This window comes from Macrobrachium rosenbergii, chromosome 54 (assembly GCF_040412425.1).
Source record: "Macrobrachium rosenbergii isolate ZJJX-2024 chromosome 54, ASM4041242v1, whole genome shotgun sequence".
In the NCBI taxonomy this organism is placed as follows: Eukaryota; Metazoa; Arthropoda; class Malacostraca; order Decapoda; family Palaemonidae; genus Macrobrachium; species Macrobrachium rosenbergii.
The window spans coordinates 2,566,108-2,592,500 of NC_089794.1; the positions used below are offsets into that span (position 1 = coordinate 2,566,108).

Below are 26,393 nucleotides of genomic sequence, written 5' to 3' on the forward strand. Positions count from 1 at the left end.
AAATACTTCAGTTAATGATACAAGAATGAAATTTGGTACATATCTTCTCCATAGTCCACTTTTTGAAAATTACTGGGTGTCCACTCAAAATTCCAAAATGGCTGCCATTTTTAAAGATGGCCGCTAGTCAAGGTTTTAACATGGGACTCATGTGCCTCTCATGTTTTTATGCATTGGTTTTGGTTATACACATTTTAGGCAGACACTCCAATCAAAAGTAAAATGTATTTCTGTTAAAGATTTCAGATAGCATATATAAAAGATGTCATCCAATGTGGCAGCCAAAAACCTTAAATAATCACGACTCAGAATTCAGTAGGCATGGAAAAATGTCTTTTTGTTCAATATAATAGTTTGCAAGTCTATATATAATTTAGGTGGTGGTTTTATCTTTAGTTTTAGTTTAAAAGAGTGAATGTCAGTGCGCAATCAGGGCACATTGGTGACTTCTCTGCTGTGTAACTCAGCATGGGGTTCAGTGTCAGCTACTCTTGCCTTACTTATGCTGTACCTAGCTTTGCTTTAGTGTAGTTTAGTAGTTTAGTGTCCCAGATGCTGTCTAATAGCCCCATATCAATTAGCTGGTAGAAAGTATATATATAGTTGGTAAGTCTAGTTAGAGAGCCCCACCTGAATTGACAGGGGTGCCAGCGCGGGAGAGCCGAGCCAAGGGTAAGTGGGGCTCTACATGGCTTGTTCATGTACTTACCTGGATGGTGTACAGATCACACAGGACTTGAATGGCACTGGATGAATGATCTGGCTAGGCGTAGGGTGACTAAACCAAGTTGTATCCCATATGTCAATGTGCACATCATATTAAGGTGGTAAAAGGATAGCCCATCAACCTTAGTCAAGAGCTCATAATGACAACTGTAAATTCAATCACAGGCAAAAGGAAGACTGACTGGAGCAAATGTTGCCTTTACCAGGAAGACAAGAAAAATTAAGATCTAACTTCACCCTTGGCCACTGTACATCATAATCCTGAACATGCTGGGCACATAATGATTTTGACCAATGTTCCAACGCATACTGTCTTTGATGTGTATAGTTGATCAAGTCTGAAAGTAGACACAAGGTCCAAAAGGGAACATGAGGGATACGCAAGGTGACAGAAAAGAACACCATTCCTTCAAACTGATAAAACTTCCTGAGGCACAATGACAAGAAGTCAGAGCTGTTTCACTTCCTGGCAGACAAGATTGCTCAGATGTCTGCACCAAACTTGGTTATTGTAACCAAAGGAACCCAAGCACTTAGCACTCACAAAGTGAGTCTACTTGAACTGGACAAATGTTCTTATGAGGAGGCAGAGAGCCGCATCTTTATCCATGCCAGATATGCTGCAGGACAGGGGAGCAAGTCTATCATGGTCAAAGCCAATGACACAGATGTCTTTGTCATTGGCCTGAGTATGGTCCCAACTCTGCAAAGCATGGGTCTGCAGCAGCTGTGGCTCACATTTGGCCAAGGACAGAGCCTTCAATGGATTGGCATTCACAACCTGTACAACAATGTTGGTCAAGAGAAGGCCAAAGGCATGCCGTTCTTCCATGCATTTACAGGTTGTGATGCGGTCTCAGCCTTGAGAAATAAAGGAAAGAAAGAAGCATGGTAGACATGGGACATTTTTCCAGAGGCCACTCCAGTTTTTTCCAAACTCAGCAAGTACCCACCAACCAACGAAGATGGTGGTTTGAAGACTGGAGAAGTTTGTAATCCTCATGTATGACAGGTCAAACACTGTTGACAATGTGGATGAGGCCAGACTTGACTGTTTGCTAGGAAGCAGACACCATATGAAACCATCCCTCCAACCAGAGCAGCTCTGCTTCAACACACTAAACGTTCTGCATATCAGGCAGGTTGTCTATGAGACCAACACAGAGTCCAGCTGACTGGGGTTGGGAAAAGATTGGCAAAGACTGGAAAGTCTTCTGTACAGCCAACTCCCCCATTGCAAAGAGTTGTGAACAGCTTACAAAATGTGGCTGCAAGTCTGGTTGCTATGGGGTTGGGCTGACATGCACAGCTTTGTGTAGCTGCAAATGTGTAATCATAATGTGAGGTGTAACTATAATGTTGTAAATGATGCTTCAGATGCACCTGAATGAGAATTTCGTCACACTAAAGGGTGACACCATGCATCTTTAAAATCTTGCATTCATTTCAGGCTTAAAAAAAAGACATTGAGATAGTGCTCGAACATACATAAGATGTTTTGTTATTATACTCCATTATAGTCTTGTACTTGTATACTTTTCATGAGCATTATGGGGTCTCTTTCCAAGATGTAAAATTGATAATAGTCTAATAGAAATGCTAGAAACAGATTTTCTGGCCTCATAAATTTAAGCATATATAAAAGAAATCCATGTTTCTATCTTTCTTAGTTGCAGAGTTATCAGGCAAGATGTTTCATGGCGGCCATTTTGCACGCCATCTTTATCACAATGGTAAATATAGTAGTAGGAACTCTTGTGATATCTTTAATTAACTCTTCTACCCAAGAAGACATTAACTGAATAATGATTAATGAATTTATTTCAACAACGATTCACTCAAAGTGTCAGAAATCGAAACAACTAGTGGCCATCTTGAAAAATGGCGGTCATAATGAAATTTTGTGTGGACACTCAGATTTTTCAAAAGAATAGCAAAATGAGTACTTGTGCCAAATTTCATGCTTGTATCACAAACTGAAGTATTTTTCTACTTCTCTGCTGCACTAAGCTGGTCTTAATGATCGCTCTACAATGTGCAGCTAAATTAAATGAAAGTGACTGAGGACGCGTTCTTTCATATTTTAAAGCAATAAAATAGAAATGAGTGAAATCCAGGGGTTGAGTAGGAGGGCTTCACCTATCCTAGGGAATTAAAACTCTGAGAAATATTGGTTTTCATTCCCTGGTTATCTTTCATAAGCCCATATGACCATCTGACACCAGTACACCAGACCTATGGTTTGATACGGTAGCACGTGGGATAGAATGAAACTGAATGAGCAGTTTTCCCATTCCTTAATTTTTAGTACTGTAGAAGTGCACTAACATTTCCTTATATAATATGGTTGTATACTGGACTAAGAAGGAAAGGGAAGATTCTAAATAAAGGTTTTGAGAATTATAGTGCATTTGATATGACAACGTATTATTAGCTTATTATTATTACTTAAATATATCATAGCCTTTATGCTCTTTATAGCTGTTGCACTATTAGCAATAGCAAAAAGTTCATTAACATATCAAAGGACAAATGTTCAAACGTTTAAGTGGCCAACAATGATAAAATCGCTTGTGCTGTTACCACAACACCGTCAGATACCCGATTGGTAAAGGGATTAGCCAAATCTGCACAGCAGAGGGCATTGACAGATAGTGACATTACCTAAAAAGTACTATACTCTTTTCCTTGTCATGTCAAGCTACTTAAATCAAGCTTTATTATTCCAAACATTTTGTTTGGAAATGAGCTGAGTTGAATGGAATAAAAAATGAAATTATCACTTATAATTTTGATGAAAATGTCATGTATATTCAGCGATCCATTGTGGAAATATATTATTTTTGATGAAAACTCCACTTCATTGGATCCGATACAATACTAAAGAAATGAGCAAGTTATTTAGGTAATTTCGTATTATTCGATTTCAATTCCCTCTTTTTCTTTCTTTCTAGTTCATTCATTATTCCTGTAAACCTTATCTGCACATGCGTGCGTGTCTCTCTTGCTGCTAAGTTTCATGCATCTTTTGTAATTTGAATCCTTTTTCATTGGTTTTAGAATGATCATTATTATCTGGCAATATCCAAGTCACAGAGTAACGCTGGCAGTAGGTTTGCATAAATGTTATTAAAATCCTGGAAGGTTTTGTATACCTACTGTAGAGAACAGAAACCCAAATGAACCTTAGCAAGTAACTTGAAAGGGTGATGAAAGAGGCTTTTGGCCGCTGTCAGTGTCATGGAATACCTTCCGGTGTTGATTAAGCAGTGAAGTATGTATTTGGTTGTAAGTCGACGTAGTGGGTTGCAGCCAATGTGGAAAAAATCATTGTGCTAATAACGTTATCCTAAGAAAATTTGCTGAGAAGCAGAAGGTACGCCCACTGGAGCTACCCTCTTTTTGGGGGAAAAAAGTGTTGCTAAAAGAATGATAATAATACTTCAAGTAAATCCAAAGGCGAGGTCCATACTTTCTGAGTCACAATCTCCTGTTAATTTCGACAACTTTGGGGTCTTACTGGTGAAGCTAATTTGAAATTCGACTTAGCTAAAAGAATGTTAAAAAAGCAGAACTCGATCTCACTCAGTAGTTTCTGAAATTTTACCTTGACTCAAAATATTTTCATTTTCCAGGAAATCGCAGGTGCTCTGATCTCCTGACAGGTATTTACTCGATCACCACCGTAGGGTTCATCGTCTGCCCAGGTAAAAAAAAAAAAAAAAAAACCATCACTAGCTGTTTCTTGAGGAAAGATTTTAGTAACTACTTATAAATAACAATCTACATGCCCTCTCTTTGCAAGGTAATACATTTTTGTGATCAGGAATGAACAAATAAGGTAACTACAATATGCTACAAATAAAGTAAAATAAATCTAACAAACTACCCTTGCATTTTAACCCCCAGTTGCAACTCATTTCGTATTTCACTGGGTTTAAATCCCAATCATATCTGAGCTGGCAGGTAACTTACATGCAGCAGCCCTCCCTAAAACTAAAAATCTTTATATGGAATCTAGGATTAATAATTCATGAAAGAGAATTCTAAATTTATTTCCCTGTTCTAAAAATGCAGTTTAATTAAATAAGGCCCTTTGTTGTCGAGAACTATTTATAAATTAAATGTATAATAATAATTCCTGACAGAATTCTGGAATAAATTTTGATGTGGAATGGCACAATTTTATTCCACTTATATAAATCACTACCCTATAAGGCCAATACTTATGACATATACCAAGAACACTCATTTTTTATATGACGATGGCATTACACAGCAAGATATTTTCTTGAAGATAATTGAAAAGTGATTTTCTTTTATGCAAACTGCTCCCAATAGTGAAAGATTGATTTTCTACAATAATGAGAAGCCATTAAAAGCCCGGCTGGGAGGTAGAGCTGACAGAAATAAATGTGGGTGTGATAGTTTTGCCATAGTTGTTAATGAACCTCTTCATTTCTTCTATAAAAGCGTCCCATTCCTGTTGCCACATATTCATGAGTTCCTCTTTACTGTCGTTGTCGAGGCTGCTGTATCTGTTTAAAGAGAAGAAGAAGAAGGTGCAATGCTCATTCAGTTGTAAAGGCTTTCTTGAATCAGTGACTCTTAGGCATAGCTGTTGCCAACTGCCATTCCTACCAAACTAATTAAGGCTTGTTGCAAGGTTCATTAACAATTAAAATATTACTATTTCATTTATGAACATAAATACACAACTTAATCAGAAACATGAAACTTTTCTAAAGACAGTTCACATAAGGACTTTTCATCCGAATGCTTTGCCGGTGGATGGCAGCATCCTTGTCCAGTTCCCAGCCTCACTCATTTGTATGTCTTGTGCCGTGATCAGTAGTTTTTGCAATGCTCATAAATTCAATCAAGAACCAAAAGCATAAAGCTCTTATGATTGTTAAAAGTACCACCAAGAGGCCAAAGAAAGTGCAAACCATGCAAGAAAAGTTTGAATTGAGTTGTGGACTCATTTGTTGAAGTTGCCACCATTACATTATCAACAAATCGACTGTAGGGTACATCACGAGGTTTTGCAGCTGTTGCTGCAGCTATACTGGCAGGTGCAAAAACACTGCATCATGTGTAAAATCCTTCTCTCTCTCTCTCTCTCTCTCTCTCTCTCTCTCTCTCTCTCTCTCTCTCTCTCTCTCTCTCTCTCTCTCGTGAGGAAAAAAATACATTTGTGAAGGTGCAGGATTGCTGTATCAAAAGGCATCTCAGTAGACTTAAATATGAATTGAAAAATTCCCTTTTCCTTATACGAATCTGTAAGGCAAACAAAAGACAAAGTAACCAGCTCTGCAAGCTTCAAAGCCAGCAAAGGCTGGTCCTACTATTTCAGGAAAAGTTTCGGACTGGAAAATGTAAAGATTACAAGAGAAGCAGCTTCTGCCCATCAAAGGGGTAGCTAAAGAGTTCTGGACACCATCAAGAAGCTTACAGAGGAGCAACAATATCTATCAGAGCAGGTATTCACTACTCATGAATACTCTGATCTGGGAAAGAAACTCCAAAGAGAACATTTATTAGCCAAGAAGAGTGCTGACCATCAGCTTTTAAGGAAGGAAAAAGAGGTTAACGCTGTTGTTTTGTGCTAATGCCATCAGTCTTATGAAGAGGGTAACCCTGATTTGTAAAGCTTCTAATCCTGGAGCTGGAAATTACCTTTTTTCTTCAAGACTTGAAGAAAAAAGATAATTTCCAGCTTTCAGTCTTATGAAAGAGTGGTTTCATGGTGCTCTGTCCGGAAGCCAGAAGGTACTTCGCCGGTAAGGTCTTAATGATATTGGGTAGTGCCCCCTCACCACCCAGAATCCCATGAGCTCAACACCGAAGACTAAAAGTAGTATACTTGCCTACCAACACAATGTTGATAATCAGAGGTAATAAGTCTGTTTAAGACCCATTACACTCGGTACGCTATGGCAAGAATTATTCATGCTATGGAAGATGATCCCATTTAAGAAAATGTAATGAAGCTGTGAAACTTTATACAACTGCTAATGCTATAAACATCATGAGAAGAGCCACGAATGCTGTCAGGCATGAGGCAATAAACTCTTGTGGAAAGAACTTTGGCCAGAATATGCTATTGACTTCAATGGATTTACCAAGGAGCCTATTGAAGAAATAATTGAAGAAACTGTGAATTTGTCAAGGACAGTGGGTGAGGGGGTTTGAAGGTACGGATCTTGGGGAAATCTATGATTTAGCTGACACCACCCTAGCTTAGTTGACAGAGAGTGACTTGATGGGGCCAGTCCTAACAGATGCTGTAACGCCAAAGAAGAAGCAGTGTCAGAAAACAAGTTTACATTTGATAATATTACAGCCCACTGAACTTGTGGACTATTATAATTATACTGACTCACTGTGATAACAGATTTGTATCGACCTTTGAAACTTGGAAAACCACCTCCAATATTGACTCACTGATGGTACATGCTTTGAAGGTGAAGGAAACTTCAGAAACAACTGCACAATATAAATCAATATTTAAAGGAAAAGGAAGAAAAGTAAGGCCAGTAGAAATCAGAATGCATTTCATGGAGATCATGTTATCCAGAATCTCAGCTTCCTTCTCCTTCCATTCACCTCTTCTGCCCTGCCATCGCTGAGGCTCCAGAACCAACCATTCTCCCTCTCCTCCACATTAGGACGTATTGACGAAGAGAATGAAGACTGATAATCAATCACCGTCAATTACAGAGTAAATGATGATAATAATGCTGCACAGGTAATAAGCGTTTGTCTGTTCTGTGTTTGTACGTCTGCATACGTAGTAACTGTACGGCGAGATTTGCATTAACGTTCGTTGCATCGTCCTTTTCAACACAGCTCATCCTTACACATGCATAAAGTGAGAGGTATACCTACGATGACAGCAATATTTCAACTGGTATTATATTACAAACTTTATATGTGCAGTATGAAAAATAAACTACGTATAATCTGGTATTACAGTGCAGGATATACTACGTGTATTCTTTCTGTCTGTTACCCTATACTGTCATGCTGTATTGTACAGTAAATTAAAAAAATGTGTATTGTAACTGTTTACATTAAATATTGGTAAAGTTTGTGGACAGCAATACACTGCATATTGGAACTTGAAATTTTGGTGTTTAGAGATATTTGCAGGTTTTCCAGTGTATGTGGATTTTGTACCTTAATTTATTCAAAATTTGAGAAACAACTTTATGTATAAAGGTCAATGAAAATGTCAATGATGTGCGGAATTTGGGTAACTGATAAGCACAATGATAGAAGGTTGCATTCTGTTATTCTTTACAGTTTATGAAGCCTGCAGAAAAACATATAATAGTACTCTCATGGGGATATGTCAAAGGTATGAATTTGACGGTGTCAGAAAAAAGGTGTTTTTATACCTGATATAACTTACTTAGCAATCATTTCTTAGAAAATAAAGAAGCGTGTGAATGATTGAGGAAGCGACAGTCAAAATGTGCTTTGGAAAAATATGGCTTTGTGACCTAGAATCAATTGACTGTGAATTAAACTTATAAAATAAGAAGCTTATGATCAACCTGTGACTGGTTGGAACCTTTAAAAGAAGTAGCTCTGTGACACCTGTGACTGGTTGGAGCCTTTAAAAGAAGTAGCTCTGTGAAACTTGTGACTGGTTGGAACCTTAAAAGAAGTAGCTCTGTGACACCTGTGACTGGTTGGAACCTTTAAAAGAAGTAGCTCTGTGACACCTGTGACTGGTTGAAACCTTTAAAAGAAGTAGCTCTGTGACACCTGCGACTACTTGGAACCTTTAAAAGAAGTAGCTCTGTGACACCTGTGACTGGTTGGAACCTTTAAAAGAAGTAGCCCTGTGACACCTGCGACTAGTTGGAACCTTTAGAAGAATTAGCTCTGTAACACCTATGACTGGTTGGAACCTTTAAAAGAACTAGCTCTATGACACCTGTGACTGGATGGAACATTTAAAACAACTAGCTCTGTGACACCTATAACTGGTTGGAAACCTTAAAAGAATTAGCTCTGTGACACCTGTGACTGGTTGGAACCCTTAAAAGAAGTAGCTCTGTGACACCTGTGACTGGTTGAAACCTTTAAAAGAACTAGGTCTGTGACACCTGTGACTGGTTGGTTGGAACCTTTAAAAGAAGTAGCTCTGTGACATCTGTGACTGGTTGGAACCTTTAAAAGAAGTAGCTCTGTGACACCTGCGACTGGTTGGAACCTTTTAAAGAAGTAGCTCTGTGACACCTGCAACTGGTTGGAACCCTTAAAAGAAGTAGCTCTGTGACACCTGTGACTGGTTGGAACCTTTAGAAGAATTAGCTCTGTGACACCTGTGACTAGTTGGAACCTTTAGAAGAATTAGCTCTGTGACACCTGTGACTGGTTGGAACCTTTAGAAGAAGTTGCTCTGTGACACCTGTGACTGGTTGGAACCTTTAGAAGAAGTTGCTCTGTGACACCTGTGACTGGTTGGAACCTTTAGAAGAATTAGCTCTGTGACACCTGTGACTAGTCAGTTGGAACCTTTAGAAGAATTAGCTCTGTGACACCTGTGACTGGTTGGAACCTTTAGAAGAATTAGCTCTGTGACACCTGTGACTAGTTGGAACCTTTAGAAGAATTAGCTCTGTGACCCCTGTGACCCCTGAAGAATTAGCTCTGACACCTGGTTGGAACCTTTAGAAGAATTAGCTCTGTGACACCTGTGACTGGTTGGAACCTTTAGAAGAATTAGCTCTGTGACACCTGTGACTGGTTGGAACCTTTAGAAGAAGCTCTTGTGAATGGTTGGAACCTTTAAAAGAAGAAGCTCTGTGACATGGGTTGGAACCTTTAGAAGAAGTTGCTCTGTGACACCTGTGACTGGTTGGAACCTTTAAAAGAAGTAGCTCTGTGACACCTGTGACTGGTTGGAACCTTTAAAGGCTTGTGACATCTGTAAAAGAAACCTAGCTCTGTGACACCTGTGACTGGTTGGAACCTTTAAAAGAAGTAGCTCTGTGACACCTGTGACTGGTTGGAACCTTTAGAAGAATTAGCTCTGTGACCCTGACTAGTTGGAACCTTTAGAAGAATTAGCTCTGTGACACCTGTGACTGGTTGGAACCTTTAGAAGAAACACCTTAAACCTTTAGAAGAATTAGCTCTGTGACACCTGTGACTGGTTGGAACCTTTAAAAGAATTAGCTCTGTGACACCTGTGACTGGTTGGAACCTTTAAAGAAGTAGCTCTGTGACATCTGGTTGAACCTTTAGGCTTGTGAACCTGTGACTGGGAACCTTTAGAAGAAGTAGCTCTGTGACACCTGTGACTGGTTGGAACCTTTAAAAGAACTAGCTCTGTGACACCTGTGACTGGTTGGAACCTTTAGAAGAATTAGCTCTGTGACACCTGTGACTGGTTGGAACCTGACTAGTTGGAACCTTTAAAAGAAGAATTAGGAACCTTTAAAAGAAGTGACACCTGTGACTGGTTGGAACCTTTAAAAGAAGTGGTTGGAACCTTTAGAAGAACTTGCTCTGTGACACCTGTGACAGGTTGGAACCTTTAGAAGAATTAGCTCTGTGACACCTGTGACTGGTTGGAACCTTTAGAAGAATTAGCTCTGTGACACCTGTGACTGGCTGGAACCTTTAGAAGAATTAGCTCTGTGACACCTGTGACTGGTTGGAACCTTTAGAAGAATTGCTCTGTGACACCTGTGACTGGTTGGAACCTTTAGAAGAAGTTGCTCTGTGACACCTGTGACTGGTTGGAACCTTTAGAAGAAGTAGCTCTGTGACACCTGTGACTGGCTGGAGCCTTTAAAAGAAGTAGCTCTGTGACACCTGTGACTGGTTGGAACCTTTAGAAGAAGTTGCTCTGTGACACCTGTGACTGGTTGGAACCTTTAGAAGAAGTAGCTCTGTGACACCTGTGACTGGTTGGAACCTTTAAAAGAAGTAGCTCTGTGATACCTGTGAATGGTTGGAACCTTTAAAAGAAGTAGCTTTGTGACACCTGTGACTGGTTGGAACCTTTAAAAGAAGTAGCTCTGTGACATCTGTGACTGGTTGGAACCTTTAAACGACATCTGTGACTGTTGGAGCCTGTGACTGGTTGGAACCTTTAAAAGAAGTAGCTCTGTGACATCTGTGACTGGTTGGAACCTTTAAAGAACTAGCTCTGTGACATCTGTGACTGGTTGGAACCTTTTAAAGAAGTAGCTCTGTGACACCTGTGACTGGTTGGAACCTTTAGAAGAATTAGCACTGTGACACCTGTGACTGGTTGGAACCTTTAGAAGAAGATGCTCTGTGACACCTGTGACTGGTTGGAACCTTTAGAAGAAGTAGCTCTGTGGAACCTGTGACTGGTTGGAACCTTTAAAAGAAGTAGCTAGCTCTGCAACCAAGCTATGATTTTGTACTACTGTATAGTGAACTCCTGTTATTGAATGGAAACTAAACATACAAAATAAGTAGTCCATTAATATGATTACGTTATGTGGGAGAAAAAACCTATGAATGAATAAAAGAATATTAATATACTACAGGCAATGTAAAAGGAAAGTAATACAGCAAGTGACACTAACAAAAACAAAAAACAAAAAATTTAAAACTTACTTTACTGAGTTAATGGCAAGTTGTTTCAGGAACCTCAGATCAGCTTTAGCACCTGCAAGTGCCATGAAGGCTTCGTAAAAATCATGTGAGAGTGCCACGGCACCCCAGGTGCCCGGGTCATCAGCCGAAACGACAATGGGGAATCCCTCAGAAATCAGCCCAGCAGCAGGATGGTTTCGGAGATCCGAAAGTAGCATCAGTACCTGGAGAAAGGGGGTTGGAGGGTGAGAGAGCTCGCAGAAAAAGAAGTTTTCTCAATTTCTTTTAGGTTCAAGTTTTTTAGCCCTATTCATTAAGATGGAACAATTGAGAAGGATGTTTAACAAATAACAGATGAAGAATTTTCTCCCCCGTCATTTTGATATTTATTAGGCCCATACTCTAAGAAGAAACAACTGAGGCGTCATGTCACAAGCACCTTCCCACCCCCTTATTTGTTTCACTTTTTATTCATGATGCCTGTTCAGCATAGGGATACACTTTAGACATTATTAAATCTTCTTGTCTCCCGCCACTGTCAAACTTCTTACACAGTTTGTTTTTACCCTCAGTGAGAAACAAATCCCACGGGCAGAACATGAGAACATCTGAAAGTTTGACTCTAATGCTTAGCATAAAATTAATAATTCCAGGTATCAATTCATACCTGATTGGAAACTGGGCATACTTCAAGTGGAACGTCCATGTCCAGGGCTAGTTGCTTAGCCCGGGGATGTTTAGTGATGGCATACCCATGACCGATCCTTGTTGCATTTAGCAGCAGGGCATCTATCAGGTTCTCGTCAGTGCTCATGCCCATCCAAGCTGAAAACATCGAAAGGGACAGGTATTTACACACACACATTATACATACACACACAGATATATATATATATATATATATATATATATATATATATATATATATATATATATATATATATATATATATATATATAATTTTTTTACTGAACTCCTTGGAAGAGGTTGGCGCCAAAAGGGTGTAGCCTTCTAGTTTCTCAGCAAGATGCAGATGCAAGCCTATTGCCTTTTTATTTGACTCCTGAGTACCTAGGTACTCATTTGCAGCCAGAACTACTGCGTGGTACACTGCAAGTGATCCCTGGTCCTAACCATAGCACACACTTTTGACTGATCGCATCCTCCATTCATACATTAATAATATATATATATATATATATATATATATATATATATATATATATATATATATATATATATATATATATATATATATATATATATATATATATATATATATATATATATATACATATATATATATATATATATATATATATATATATATATATGCATGTTTATATTTAATTTTCTACTTAAATCAGAGAAGCAGAAAATTGTGTACCAGGCAAAAGCACCTAGAAGACACTCACCAGTTTCACCAGCATGATAAAATACGGGGACCTTGACTTCGCCTTCGGACAGTGTGAGCAGTGGATCTAAGATATCTTTCAGTGGCAGCCCTAAGTCTTCCTGCCCAACCAAGTCGAAACCAGCGAGGAAATTTGGACACACTTGCTGCAGCCTCTTAGCCAAGTTGACATAATCCCAGATGGTTGTAATGTTTTCCACCCTGCAGTGTGATGATAGAAATAATGATAAAGAAACTGGAAGAAATTACAATGAGGAGAATCACGTGGGCGATGCTGCCCAAACCAAGATCAATTATGAGTGTATGTGGACTTCCCCTCTAAAAAATGCAGATTAAATTATTATGAAACACTGAGGAGGGTAGACAATTCTATGTGCTGAGGGTGAATGGAATGAACTGATTACACTGGTTGACCATCAAGTTTACCAACTGCGCACAATACCTGCAGATTGCATAGTGTTTAACTTTTGAAATAACGATGGACTATTCTGGATAGATATTAGGATTTAGCATGTAAAATGTAACCGATGTGCAACGTGAAGTCATTGTCAAGGTCGCACTTAAGTGTAAACTGTCAAACAAGAATTAACCTTGGCCAGAAATAATGATCTATATAGGACTGAGAATTCATATCCAGCAAGCGTAATCTACTAATGATGCCAGTAAGCTGAGTGAGGTTGAAGGTCAAAGTCATGCTTAGGAGTCAAATGTTGAATTGGAACTTGAAAGATTTAAATATATAAGGAAGTTTGCAGAACGACAGAACAACCTCCCAGCGGAAGCTTTCATTGTATCCGATGTTTAGTGTTACTTGGGGGTGTCCAGTGAGGACGAAGCCCCTCCTGCCAGGTCAGGGCACGGCGCCTTAAGTGAGGTTAGGTAGTTAAGTTCTGGTTAGGTCAGGACCCGGCATTCTAGGAAAGGTTAGGTTTGTTGACATCTGCGGAACTTGTCCCGTCGTTCAGCACTTGCCCCTAAATATATATGTAAATATATATAAGTATTTTACGGACTGGAAATCATAGGATGATTTATGGATCTGAGTAAGTGGAAAATTCATAGACAATTTCCTAGAGGCCTAACCGACCTTTCGCGGAGAATGGAAAAAAGGACATAGTTAGAAATACTGAAAAGAACGAAGATAAAAGGTGAACGTGCAATAACAGAAAAACTGGGTACCACTGTTAAGTCTGACACATACAGTAAGGTTGAAGCGTATGTTACGAGCTCAGGAGCGTAGGTTGTCCACGACAGTCAATTCCAGTTTATCAAGACTGCGAGAAAATGTTTCTGTTACGATAGCACGAGGTTACATGAAGCCCCTGGAGCAAAAGTTCTTTTGATGAACTCTTTCATTTGAAGTAGATCAATAATATATAACATCACATACATACATACATACATGCATACATACATACATATAAATATATACAGATAGATAGCTAGATAGATATGCAGATAGATAGTATATTAATGTTATCAAGATTTTTTAGAGCTCCCATTATTACTGTTAGAATTCTACATTACAGTTTCGAGGCTAAGTGAGATCTCTTCTTTCCTGGAATATTCTGGAAGTGCAACTTGTAAAGTTCCCGCTCAACAGGTTATCTATGATGAACATCCCGTGTTCTGTGGTGCCTTCACAGCCGACCTGAGGTCGCACGTACACAATCTTATTATCATTATTGTAATTTTATTACCTGTTCATTTGCCCTTGTACCACATATATGTGTCAGAGTATTTTTGTGTCCAGCCAGCTATTGTTAATCATCATGTTTTCTATATGTACCTGTCCTGTTTTGTGTAGAGAAATAGTTTGACCTCATGTCACTAGTAAAATTTTGTACTCGCGGTCTCTGTGTATACACAGACGTCCGCACGCCGCTTTATAAGCAGTCACTTCATCAATAAACCAGCTGGGGTCCACTCAACAACCCTCAAAGGATGCTGGAGGCTCTCTGACAATGACTCCACTCTACAAACTGAACTAATTGCCATTGCAAAAGCTCTAGAAGACTCTCAGCATAGGCAGGGAAACACAACAATTCATACTGACTCAAAAGGAGCAATAGAGGCCATAACAAAAGAAAAAGCAAAAGAAAACATCAGACTTCTATCATGCATATGGGCAATCGCAAACCTCCATCAAGACAGGAACAGTCAAATAACACTAAACTGGATTCCGAGCCATGTGGGAATCCAAGGAAACAAAGAAGCAGATTCTTTAGCAAAAAGTGGGTTGCTACAGAGCAACATTAGTATCAAAATCACCCCCTCGCTCACACAACTGAAAAACAAAGCAGCAGCACACTGCCAACTGCAGGAGGAAAGCAACGTCAGAAGAGCTGTTTTCGGTGGCTCAAAAACCGCCAAATGGTACATGGACACCGTAAACCTAAAACCACATAATATAACCAAAGACATGTCACGGGCCCTAGCAGTCATAATCCATCAACTAAGGCTAGGATACCTGTGCACATGGCAAAGAATAGTAGACAGCCCCCAACCATGCAAGTACTGTGAAACAATCCCAGAAGAACCCCTGGAACACTACCTTCTTGACTGTACAGAAACAGAACAGTTAAGAACAAGTTATGAAGGAAATGAAAGAACAGCTACCCAAATAACAAAGCACATGATGGCAAACATTCACGAATTTGCAGGCTTCCTATGCTCCTACCCACCACCACGGTAACTCTAAAGAATCCATACCTTTAACCATCGCTCTCCTTCCCAATTCTTAAATCAGACACAACAGACCCGACCCAGACAACAAGTCAAAAGCCATACCATTCATCTCTAACTGCTGACTCTTTTAGAAATCACTCCCTCCCCTATCAAAACCACCTTCCATCTACCACAATCAACACCCAACAAATACACAAAACACATACAGACACAAGAATTAGGACCGGACAAGGAATATGGCTTTAGATCACCACGAGCTAGCATACTAGCTACCTGTGCCTACTACTCAATTCTTCTTTTTTCCATCTGTTCTCCCATTAACCAACACTCACTGCTATCGTACTTTTATCCTCATCTGATGGGTACCGTAGGGTTCAAAGAGGTTGCAACCTTGCCTGTTAAATCTTTTCATTTCAAAAATCACCCCACCAAAATCACTTTCATGCATCATAATAAAGTTTTCATCCAACCTACCCATCTCACAGACTCATCATCAGCATAGAGTTACGGGCTGCTCAAGGAGCAAGAGCCCCTGCTGACACAAGGCCAGCTAAATCTAAAACAACAACATCAATAAACCAGCAGTACTTGTCTTCCTGCTCACTATTTCGCACCTCTCTTACAAACTAAATGTCACCAGTCATCTTGTACAGACATATCTCACAAATGTCTTATGGAAAGACATTCAGCTTTATGAAAGCACTTTAGAGTTGAGTTTTATGAAAGGAGCCATTTACAGGAAATTCTTTGATTACCCCTACTCCGATCGATGAAACGTCATTATTACCTTCTTTGGTATGTTGTTTCATGAGTAGTGAAATTGAATATATATATATATATATATATATATATATATATATATATATATATATATATATATATATATATATATATATATAATTTATTTATTTATTTATATTTTCACAAACGTCTTTATGTTTGTATTGATTTTTCCTCTTGATTTCCACTTATAAGTTAAAGTAAATTATTTTCCATTTTCCCTATATGAATTAACATACATTTCGAATGAAGCACTAGTTGTTTTGATGTTTATGCACCAAGCGTTCCCATGTTTTCCCAGGCTCAGTTAAGCCAGTGCAGGTGTCTAATGGGAAACTAAGTACCGTGAGTCATTACCAATCTGACCTGATCCTAGTAATGTGACCCAAGGTGACATTCTTAGCAGCCACTTGGAAGTAGCATGCACCCTTTGAGAGTTCCTTCTATTGTTACTATTGTACTCAGTTCCCCAGTCACACATGCCCCTTCGCATATTTCTGAGTTTCCCCTCCTTCCCAACTACCTGCGCTGCCATCAAGGGTCACCTTTCTTGACCTGACCTGCACCAGCAGCTCTGCCTACTAACACCTGCATCCCTGCCTACAAATCCCCTGGCTCTCCCATCTAATTTTCACCCCATTGACACCTCTTCTCTCAAAACCTTTATCTGGCTGCCATACAATGATCTTTCTAGGTACCTGGCTGGATTAGAAACATGCCCTGCAAAGGAGGACAATGGGAGGACCCATTAGAAGAGGCTGTCAAAAGCGTCAAAATATAACCTTCGCTGGCAGACTGTGGTATATATACTGGTCCCAGGAAAACAATGATGCACTAGTCCCTCTTCAGGTCACACTGCTAACATAAGCTATGCTAGTCTCCCTTCAGATGTCTCCCTGCTTGTAGATAATCTGCTCAGCCTACTTCTGAAGACACACTGCTAGTATCCCCACACTAACTACCTCTACAACGCCACTCTACAACGCCACCCTCCTGGCACCACATGCACACATCACCGCTAGTCAACCTTGTGCTACTACTCCAGTCTTCTCACCCAACTTCACATCACTGGATGCCCTCTGCTAGCTGCCTTCCACAGACATCACCCTGCTGAATTACCTGACGACGCCCTCCTGTCCAGAAGTCACCAAGAAACTTCCGCTCGAGTCCTACTCGAAATAGTTCCTACACTGTCTATGTCAAAGATCGCTGTATCCAACCACTTACTTCTGCGCACTGATGCCCTCCTAGTCATCATCGTATTTCCCACTGGTGGGGGAACCCTGAGTGACAAGGCTTCCACTGACACCCTACGGCAGACCCTGGCTCTACGAACCTCAAGTTTTGTTCAAGGACCTAAGGTACTGTGATTGGACGTTGTTTGTTGGCCCCTTACCTATAGCCTACCTATTCTCCTATTTCCTGTACCCGTATTCCTGATCCTCTCCCTCAGAGATTCCTGTGATTTTGATTGCAGTGGAATTGTGATCAATAGTGACATAGAGTAACTTTCATTCACATACTTGTGTTAACGTGTAACCATTACATAAGACAGTGCCTTAATATTTTACATACGTGAATTCATTGTTATTTTACTCGACCCCATTTGTAGGTGGTCAACTTTCCTGCTCGTGCAGATTCGTATCATCAAATCCCTGTTGTGTGGTATCAACTGTAGATCAACGGTGCTGCCTTCCTTCATATCCAGGTGCCATATCCGGTTAAGATATCCAGACTATCAACAGTGCAATGTTCTCGCTCATTGTACCTCCTGGTGTGCATCTTTTGGGTCCTTCCCGATATCCATTGCTTGTTAGCTACGAAAGGACTAAAGTATAAGATTTGCAGTTGTGGCACTTTGCTTGAGTACTTTGTGATATCTTTTGTATAACGTACTTCCTGACAGTGCCCAGAGCCTGTACATTGATAGCTTCTGGATACAGTTTTTTAAATCTTCGGACATATGATTGATTAAGAATTATACATCTGGCAACTTTAGAGTGGCCATCTTAATTGTGTGTATTTTTTGCTTGACTCCAAACCAATCATATTCTACGCATTTATTTAAATGCAGTAGTAAATTTTTAGTATTTTTTGTAATTTGCAGCGACAGTTTGAGCAAAATAACTTTTTCCCATAACCTGTATCACCACAATGAACGGAATGCTTGCAGCCATCTTCCATGAAATCAAGTGTTAAATTATCCAACGAAAACAAAGGAACGAATGCAATTTAGAGAGACCTTGCTGACAATATATAAACATATTAATTTTTTCTTTTAGAGATTGAGCGATACTATATTTGTATAGTATGTTTTAAATGGAGAGAGAGAGAGAGAGAGAGAGAGAGAGAGAGAGAGAGAGAGAGAGAGAGAGTTGTTGTGTGTAGGCCTAGGCATTTACATGTAAAGCTGAAATTTTTTTTTCAGAGATTGAACGATACTATATTTGTAAGTATTTTTAGCAATGGAGAGAGAGAGAGAGAGAGAGAGAGAGAGAGAGACTATGGCAACGTTAGAAACATCCAGTTACTTGTGTTTTCCCTGCCGAAACATTATCGCAGTACTCCGCACATCAAAGAGAACGCTCTTGCGGATTTAAATAGATTGAACCTGCAGCTGTCACAACATTTATCCATTAATTCACTGACCTTTTGAAATACAAATATGAATCTGTAAAATTAAAGAAATAATCATTACTCGTAGCCCCTGGGAAAACAAATAGACAGTACTACACCGAGATATCCACACACTTCTTTTAGATTCTCTTCTGAGAAATTCTGATTACTGGACATGCTTGGTTTGAACGTTTTTGTTTTGCAGATTTAACATATATGATATAATTTGCATTGTATTTTCATATTCCAGAGTAAATTTACTTATGTGTTTTCTGTAAGAAAAATTAAAATTGATGAACGAAATCTAAAGAAAACTGTATCTTCACTTTTCTTGCCGAGTGTAGATTGAAATCTTAAGTTTTGCTATTGGTAAATTTTTAGTATTTTCACTTTTAACTTTTCCTGTTCACCGAGGATCAAATGTCCACCCTGTCAGGTGAGTTATTGAGCCACCCTGACAATAATAAATATATATGTGTCTGAAAACTTCAGGAATTCGTGAAATTCCAAATTTGATCCTCATGGTTTCATCAGTGTTTTGCTGTGTTGATTATATCAAATGTGTTTCTCTGTGTTTATACATTTGATATATAGTACTAAACACGGTGAAACAGTGTAGATAAATCATATATATTTAGTACTATATAAATGTCCTTATGAATTGGTATATATATGAAAACTTCATATTCCGTGAAATCCATGGTTTCTCAGTCTATATAACATTTTATATATATATATATATATATATATATATATATATATATATATATATATATATATATATATATATATATATATATATACATGAGGTGTGTTAAAAATATGACTTTTATTCATGAAAATAATCGTATTCAGATACAACAATCTTACACTAATCTTCTTCAGAGTAGTCCCCTTGGGCTGCCACACACTTCTCCCAACGGTTCTGCCACTGTCAGAAGCAGAGCCGGAATGCCTCTTTTGAGATGGCGCACAGCTGGTCCACTACATTCTGCATAATGTCTTCTCTGGACTGAAATCTGGTCTGTTTCAGGAGCATTTTCAGCTTGGGGAAAAGCCAGAAGTCACACGGAACTATTTTCGGGAGAGCAGGGAGCATGATGAAGCACAGGTGAGTTGTGTTTGGCTGGGAAACTCTGAATCAAATGTGAAGAATGGGCGGATGCGTTATCGTGATGGCGCTGCCAATTGCCCGCTGCCCACACACACACACACACACACAGACACACACACACAGAGAGAGAGAGAGAGAGAGAGAGAGAGAGAGAGAGAGAGAGAAACGAAACATTTACACATACTGTAAAGAAATTTATTGAGTCAAATAAGGCGTGCAGATACCTTAAAGTTTTTATCTTTTTTTTTATTTTTTACGAAAAGGGACCAGATTTCAGTCCAGAGAAGACATCAAGCAGAATGCAATGGACCAGCTGCGTGCCATCTCAAAAGAGGCGTTCCAGTGCTGCTTCCAACAGTGGCAGAACCACTGGGAAAAGTGTGTGGCAGCCCAAGGGGACTACTTTGAGGGAGATTAGTGTAAGATTGTTGTATCTGAATACAAGTATTTTGTGATCTCTTACCTTATTATAATGGAAGAATGTCCACACCGCTAACTTCACAACTTGGAAGAATGGCCACACAACTAACTTCACAACTTGCCTAATTAGAGAAAACGACACAATACCCTGAGAGTGCGCTCACAACCTACCTAACAGCATGAATCCCAAATTCCGACAGACCAGCTCACCTGCTATCCTCCCCATCTAAAGTTGTCAGAAAGAAATGGCTGCCAATGATTCTAATATATCTACCACACGCCCCCATGATCTTAAGATCAAAACAAACAAAAAGAAATCAAGGAAATGAAATGAGAAATTAAACAGAATGAACCAATTACTAAAAAAAAAACACACACACACACACAAATTTCATCAACCAGTTTAATCAGTCTCATAATCATCCATCCATTTAGGAGGATGCCTAACCCTATGCTCTTCTGCTGATCTGTGTTCTCCTGGCACAAGAGGTTCCTCATCTTCAGTTGGACATTGGACGTCCTCCACCTCCTCTCCATCTTCACTTACACTCTGAAAGTCCTGAATCCCCTCATCAAGCTCGACTACAGGGTGAATATCCAGTATGTGATGAGGGATACCATTAACCACTGTATTATTATTTTTAATTTATGCCTGTTACCTTTCCTTTCTTTCATTTTGATGTGCATTTTGTATCTGGAGCTTTTACCCATACCTCCTCACCTATCTTTAGTGTTGTTGGTTCCTCCTGTGTTTTTCCTGAGTCTGTATTCAGAAACTGGCCCCCCCCAATAATGAAACACAGTCAACTGAAGAACAGAGGTGGGATCTACACCATTTCTTGCAGTCTTATTGTACCAATATACTGCTTCCTGGTGAGAAATATTGTCTCTTTCAACCATTAGCATTTGGTCTGTATGCTGCTCTGAATAGCGGCTTGGCCATTCACCTACTCAGTACACATCCAACAACTTCAGAATGAAAAGCCAATGCATTATCCATTAATACTTCTTGCACAGGACCTCTCTCCAAAAACACTTCATCAAGTATGTTTGCAATGAACTGTGCTCTCTCACTATTCAACTCTCTCCAAATGGCATATCTCCCAGGGCCACAATCTATAATTGACATATAAGGAATTTGATGATAATGGGTAACATCAATCGCCAACCTTCTCCAAACTTTGGAAACATCAAGCTTTCCACCCCCATGAATGCGGGGTGCAAGGTCAATAGATGGACACTTCTCACACAAATACACAATCCTTTTCACTGCAGCTCTAGTTACAGGAGAGACTCTCCTTGCCAAAAACAATGTGCGATCGATTCCCTTATGGTGCATGTCATGCAACGTTCTCAAATCAAAATCTGCTGCAGCGCCTATCTCAAAATTTTCTTCAAAATTATCCTTAGTGTTAGCCAAAGAATGGTTGGCTAACTCTTGTAAGAACATCTGCTTTGTTTTAGTTGTAGAAACCAACTGGACTGAAACAGTCAAATTGAATTCCACAATAAGGCTTTTTAAAGTGCCCAAACGTCACTTCATTAACATCTCAGGAGCACCTTTGGTCTGTACTCTCTTTCCTTCAGTAAGAACCGTACTTATCCAGCTGTCCACTGTTGCTGAATCTGTAATTATCTCAATTTCAGACATCCCCACCTTATCGCCATATTTACTCCTTTCATGGCAACTTCTAATTCTGCTACATTAATATGATTAAAGCCTGATTGTTTTCTTAGCTATGCCCCATCTTCCACTATATTTCCATCAATCTCCAGTGCAACTCCCAATGCAATACTTGCATCACACCAAGCTCAACCCTTGACAACCCAAGGAACATATCACTTTCCCTTAACAAGATCATCTCATCTCACCCTCAACAACACCTCCCGCAACATATCAACTGTCTCAGCACCAACAAAATCCTCCCATCCTGACTCCCACTGTCCTCATAATGTAGCTATATGCCACCCACAACCAACCAGCTACTGGTTAGTGGCCCACCAGCTTTCCACGTACTGAAAATGACTCCCTTCGACTAAGATAGGTTAAGTCTTCCAGAAATGGGAGTTTATTACCTCCAAAAAATAACAGTTCTCCCTGCTCATTCTTCATCAATTTCAATCCCAACGCAGCACCACCATCTAAGGGCTCAGGAGCTTTGGTGACTAATCCATAGTCATTTAAATGGTTTATAAGTTCACCCGAGGTTACTTTGCTCTCATTGAGTAGATCATCAATGAATGACTTACTTCCATCAAAGATATGTTTGTGCTTGCCTAAAACAGTTTTCAAAATATTTGCCATTCTTCTCAGTGCTGAATTCAATCCAAAACCTAGTCTTTATAGTTCACCAATTGATATTTCCAAAGCCCTTCCGCCTTTCTAATTTGTAAATAAGCAGATTTTAGATCAACAATGGTTCCAGCCTCTGTTTGCCTTCATCCTTGAAGGGTTTCGTTACAAACATTGTTATTTCATCCCCTGTATGACAACTCACATGAGCCCTCTTGGTAGGTTGTTGAATGGCTAGCAAGGGTATAATACCCGTTTTCACAACTTTCCAAGGTACTAAAATACTCTCTCTGACCCATCGCTCAAACTCTTCTTCAGAACCTTTTTTCTTGTCACCCTGCAAACTCTTCTCATAGCAACCTATTTCATTAGTGAGAACTCATGGGCTAGACTTCCATTTCCATTCCATTGTCCAATATTGTCCATCAAGTGTAGCATTAAAGTCTTTATCTTTAATCACTTGAACAGTCTCCCTTAATTGTGAACTTTTCGTTTTGCTACTCATTGCTCAGCAATTACTTCAAAGGTCTCCTCTAATTGTGAACGTTCTGTTTTGCTTACTGATTTTTCAGCAACTGCAGCACAGCTTCTGACCCCAAATTTTACTGTCCCACCTGCAGCTACAACACCACCCATGTGATCAATAGCATCCATACCCAACACCACCTCAATACTAGGTAAGATTTGTTTAGTCACTACAGCTTCAACGTCAATCTTAACTCCTTTGATTCCAATTTGCACCTGATGTCTCCCTTGACATTTCACTTTTGAGCCATCAAAACCCATCATGTAACCTATTCCTGCACAGTTTTCAACAATATTTGAATTTACAACAGTTACTGACCACCCAGTGTCAACCAATGCCTTAGCAATACCACCGTTCACCTCAACATCAATAATTGGTAGTGAATGGGCCCCTAGTCCTCTAGCTGGGTGACTGCTGGCTCACCAGTCACGCGCTGCTCGTTTCCCTGACTGCTTACCACATCTATAACATCTAATTTCTTGAAGCCCTTTGTTACAATATTTTGCCATATGTGTCCCTCAACAACTGAAGCAAAATCTTGTAAATGAACGACTGCTGTTCTGTTCACTATTCTCATATTTGACAGTGGCCTGGCCAAAAGGGCTTACTGCTACAGCTACAGCCTCATCCTTACTTGCTGTTAGCACTCTTGCCCTGGATAAGATATCATTCATATTCATATCAAGAACACCATCAATCTGTTGTAATTCACAAGATATTTTGTCAGGAAAACCATTAACAAACAACAAAACAACCAACTTTTCCAGGCCAGCACCTGAGAAACTAGCTAATGCACCCAACTTTCTCAGCTCATTAGCATATATGTCTACAGGTTCACCTCTTTTGTGATAATTTAGCAAGAGCTATGAACGCATCATCAGTAAATGCTGCTAATAGCTTTTGCTCTATAGCATCAGCATCAGACTGATCTGTATCATTTAACTCTAAATACAATACCAAGGCGTCACCCTCTAAGTATAAAGGCAAAAAACTTGCTTCATCCAAAATTTTCTGCCACTTGGCTACCATTTAACTTTCTTCAGCCATGCTACTACATCTCCCTCACCAGTAAATGGTTTCAACATTTCACTTGTCACCTTGGACTCCATAATAATGCCTAGATAGCTTTTGATCTCTTGCCATATTAAATGGAAGAACGGCCACACAACTTGCCTAATTACAGAAGCCGACACAATACCCTGAGAGCATGCTCACAACCTACCTAATCGTACGAACAAAATTCCGACAGACCCACTCACCCACTAACCTCCCCATCTAGGGTTGCCAGGAAGAAATGGCTGTCAATAATTCTAGAATCTACCACATATTTTTTATGAATAATGGTTGAATATATATATATATATATATATATATATATATATATATATATATATATATATATATATATATATATATATATACATATATGTATATATGTATATATATATATATATATATATATATATATATATATGCATATATATATATCCCATAATACCTAGGATATATATATATATATATATATATATATGTGTGTGTTATCTCCCACAATACCTAGGGGCACTTACCTTGGAAAACTGTTTTTGGTAGCCCTGGCGCCTTGTCTTCCTTCCTCAACTCTCTCTCTCTCTCTCTCTCTCTCTCTCTCTCTCAGACCTGTTCCTATTTCTAACTAAATCAAAACCTTGCAAAAAAAAAGTAAAATTAAATTATGCATGCTAGATAATAAATCCCATGCTGATAATAAATCCCCAACCAGTCTAAGCAATTGCAAGTCCACATAATGTCTAAGTCTGTCTCTCCATAAGTCTCCAAATCAGTCCACATTATTTCTAAGTCTGTTATCCATAACTTCCAAAGTTAATTCTGCTATATGCCATGACTGATTATGGTTTCTACCCTCTTTGAAACATCCTTCCAGCAAGAAACAGGAATCCCAGTTCCTGAGCTTTCCAGCACATCTAACTGCTCTGACTGTTCACAAAGGAATGAATAACTTTTCACAAGAGCCCTTCACACTTAGCGATTTTCACAACGCACACAAGAATACACACTATCGCTGTGGTACACCCAAAATTTGGAGTTCTAACTGGATAATGGGCTTCTAGAAACTTCCATGCTGATGCTAACCCCCGCTCCACGTGTCAATGACATCTGCTATATTCCGAAGGCGATGACTATATGAAAGGTGCTGAATTATCAGACGCCCAAGTCACATCCCTTCTGTTCCCCATGTCGCTGTATCTGAGGCAACTTCTGATTAGGTGGCCAGTGCTGAATTGCTCTGAATGTGCTGAATCACACTGAATGTGCTGAATTGCGCTGAAGGTGCTGAAATCACGCTGAACAGTGACAATATCTAAAAACTATCAAGCATTCGCCCCCGCACCGCATGACACCTGCTGCTTCATTATTAATCATCATTATTAATCATCATTTGCACTTGTGGAGACTGCTTCTTCCTGAAGCAGCGGAGTCGCCTACACTTTAAGAATTTGGCGACACACATGATTATGATAATTATCAGTGACACACCGAGAACACATGGTAAGACCAACTTATGGTCACTGAACCGTCCAATATAGTCTATTTCTTCCACTTGTTTTAGCCCTGGCAACGTCGTAAACCCCAGTACAGCCAGTAATTCTACAACATCATCATGATTATGCGTGTACTGCATAAAAATGTTCACTGACGAATTATCAATCCTCTCGCTAAGGATGATGAACTCCGTCGACCCTATCCTGCATGCTCCATCAAATAGCTATGATCTCTCCAAAGGAAAAAAGTCGCCAAATTGTGGCAGACTTCAGATAACCTGCAGTTCTTGCAAAATAATACTGAAGTCGTTTCTAACGGCAACACCATATAGTCATTAGGAACTGGTATAAATGAACATTTTGTAGCACTTATAAGCTCCATTCATCAAGACTGATTCTAACACGCCCAAAGGTAAAATATCTTCAGAAATACGCCACTCCGACACCGCTATTACTACTTTTACTTGAGATTTGATATCATCTAGCAACAATTCGGCCTCTTTCTCAATGTTCACAAGCGTCGTATGAACCGTAAACAGAGCTATCGTCAAATCAAGGTCACCCCTAAACCCCTGAACAGTGACTTGTAACACTTTGTTACGTTTTTCTCAAATCTTCAAAGCGCTCACGTAAGTCTTCGTTACTGCTACATGAATAACTTTTCCATAACCCTCCCCTGATCA

The 26,393-nt window shown here is 39.4% G+C and overlaps 1 protein-coding gene across 5 annotated transcripts in view; it reads right to left on the reverse strand.

Moving 5' to 3' along the window:
• Positions 1-4,765: 4,765 nt before the first annotated feature.
• LOC136834729 (adenosine deaminase 2-like) overlaps positions 4,766-26,393 on the reverse strand; it is a 105,340-nt gene continuing 83,712 nt past the window's right edge. For all 5 annotated transcript variants that reach the window (XM_067097323.1, XM_067097324.1, XM_067097321.1 and 2 more), the window contains exons 8-11: positions 12,735-12,934; positions 11,987-12,144; positions 11,341-11,543; positions 4,766-5,264 (exon numbers count right to left, since the gene is read on the reverse strand). In XM_067097323.1, the coding sequence (XP_066953424.1) occupies positions 5,102-5,264; positions 11,341-11,543; positions 11,987-12,144; positions 12,735-12,934 (724 nt within the window). In that variant the 3' untranslated portion in view covers positions 4,766-5,101. The remainder of the gene's footprint in view (positions 5,265-11,340; positions 11,544-11,986; positions 12,145-12,734; positions 12,935-26,393) is intronic.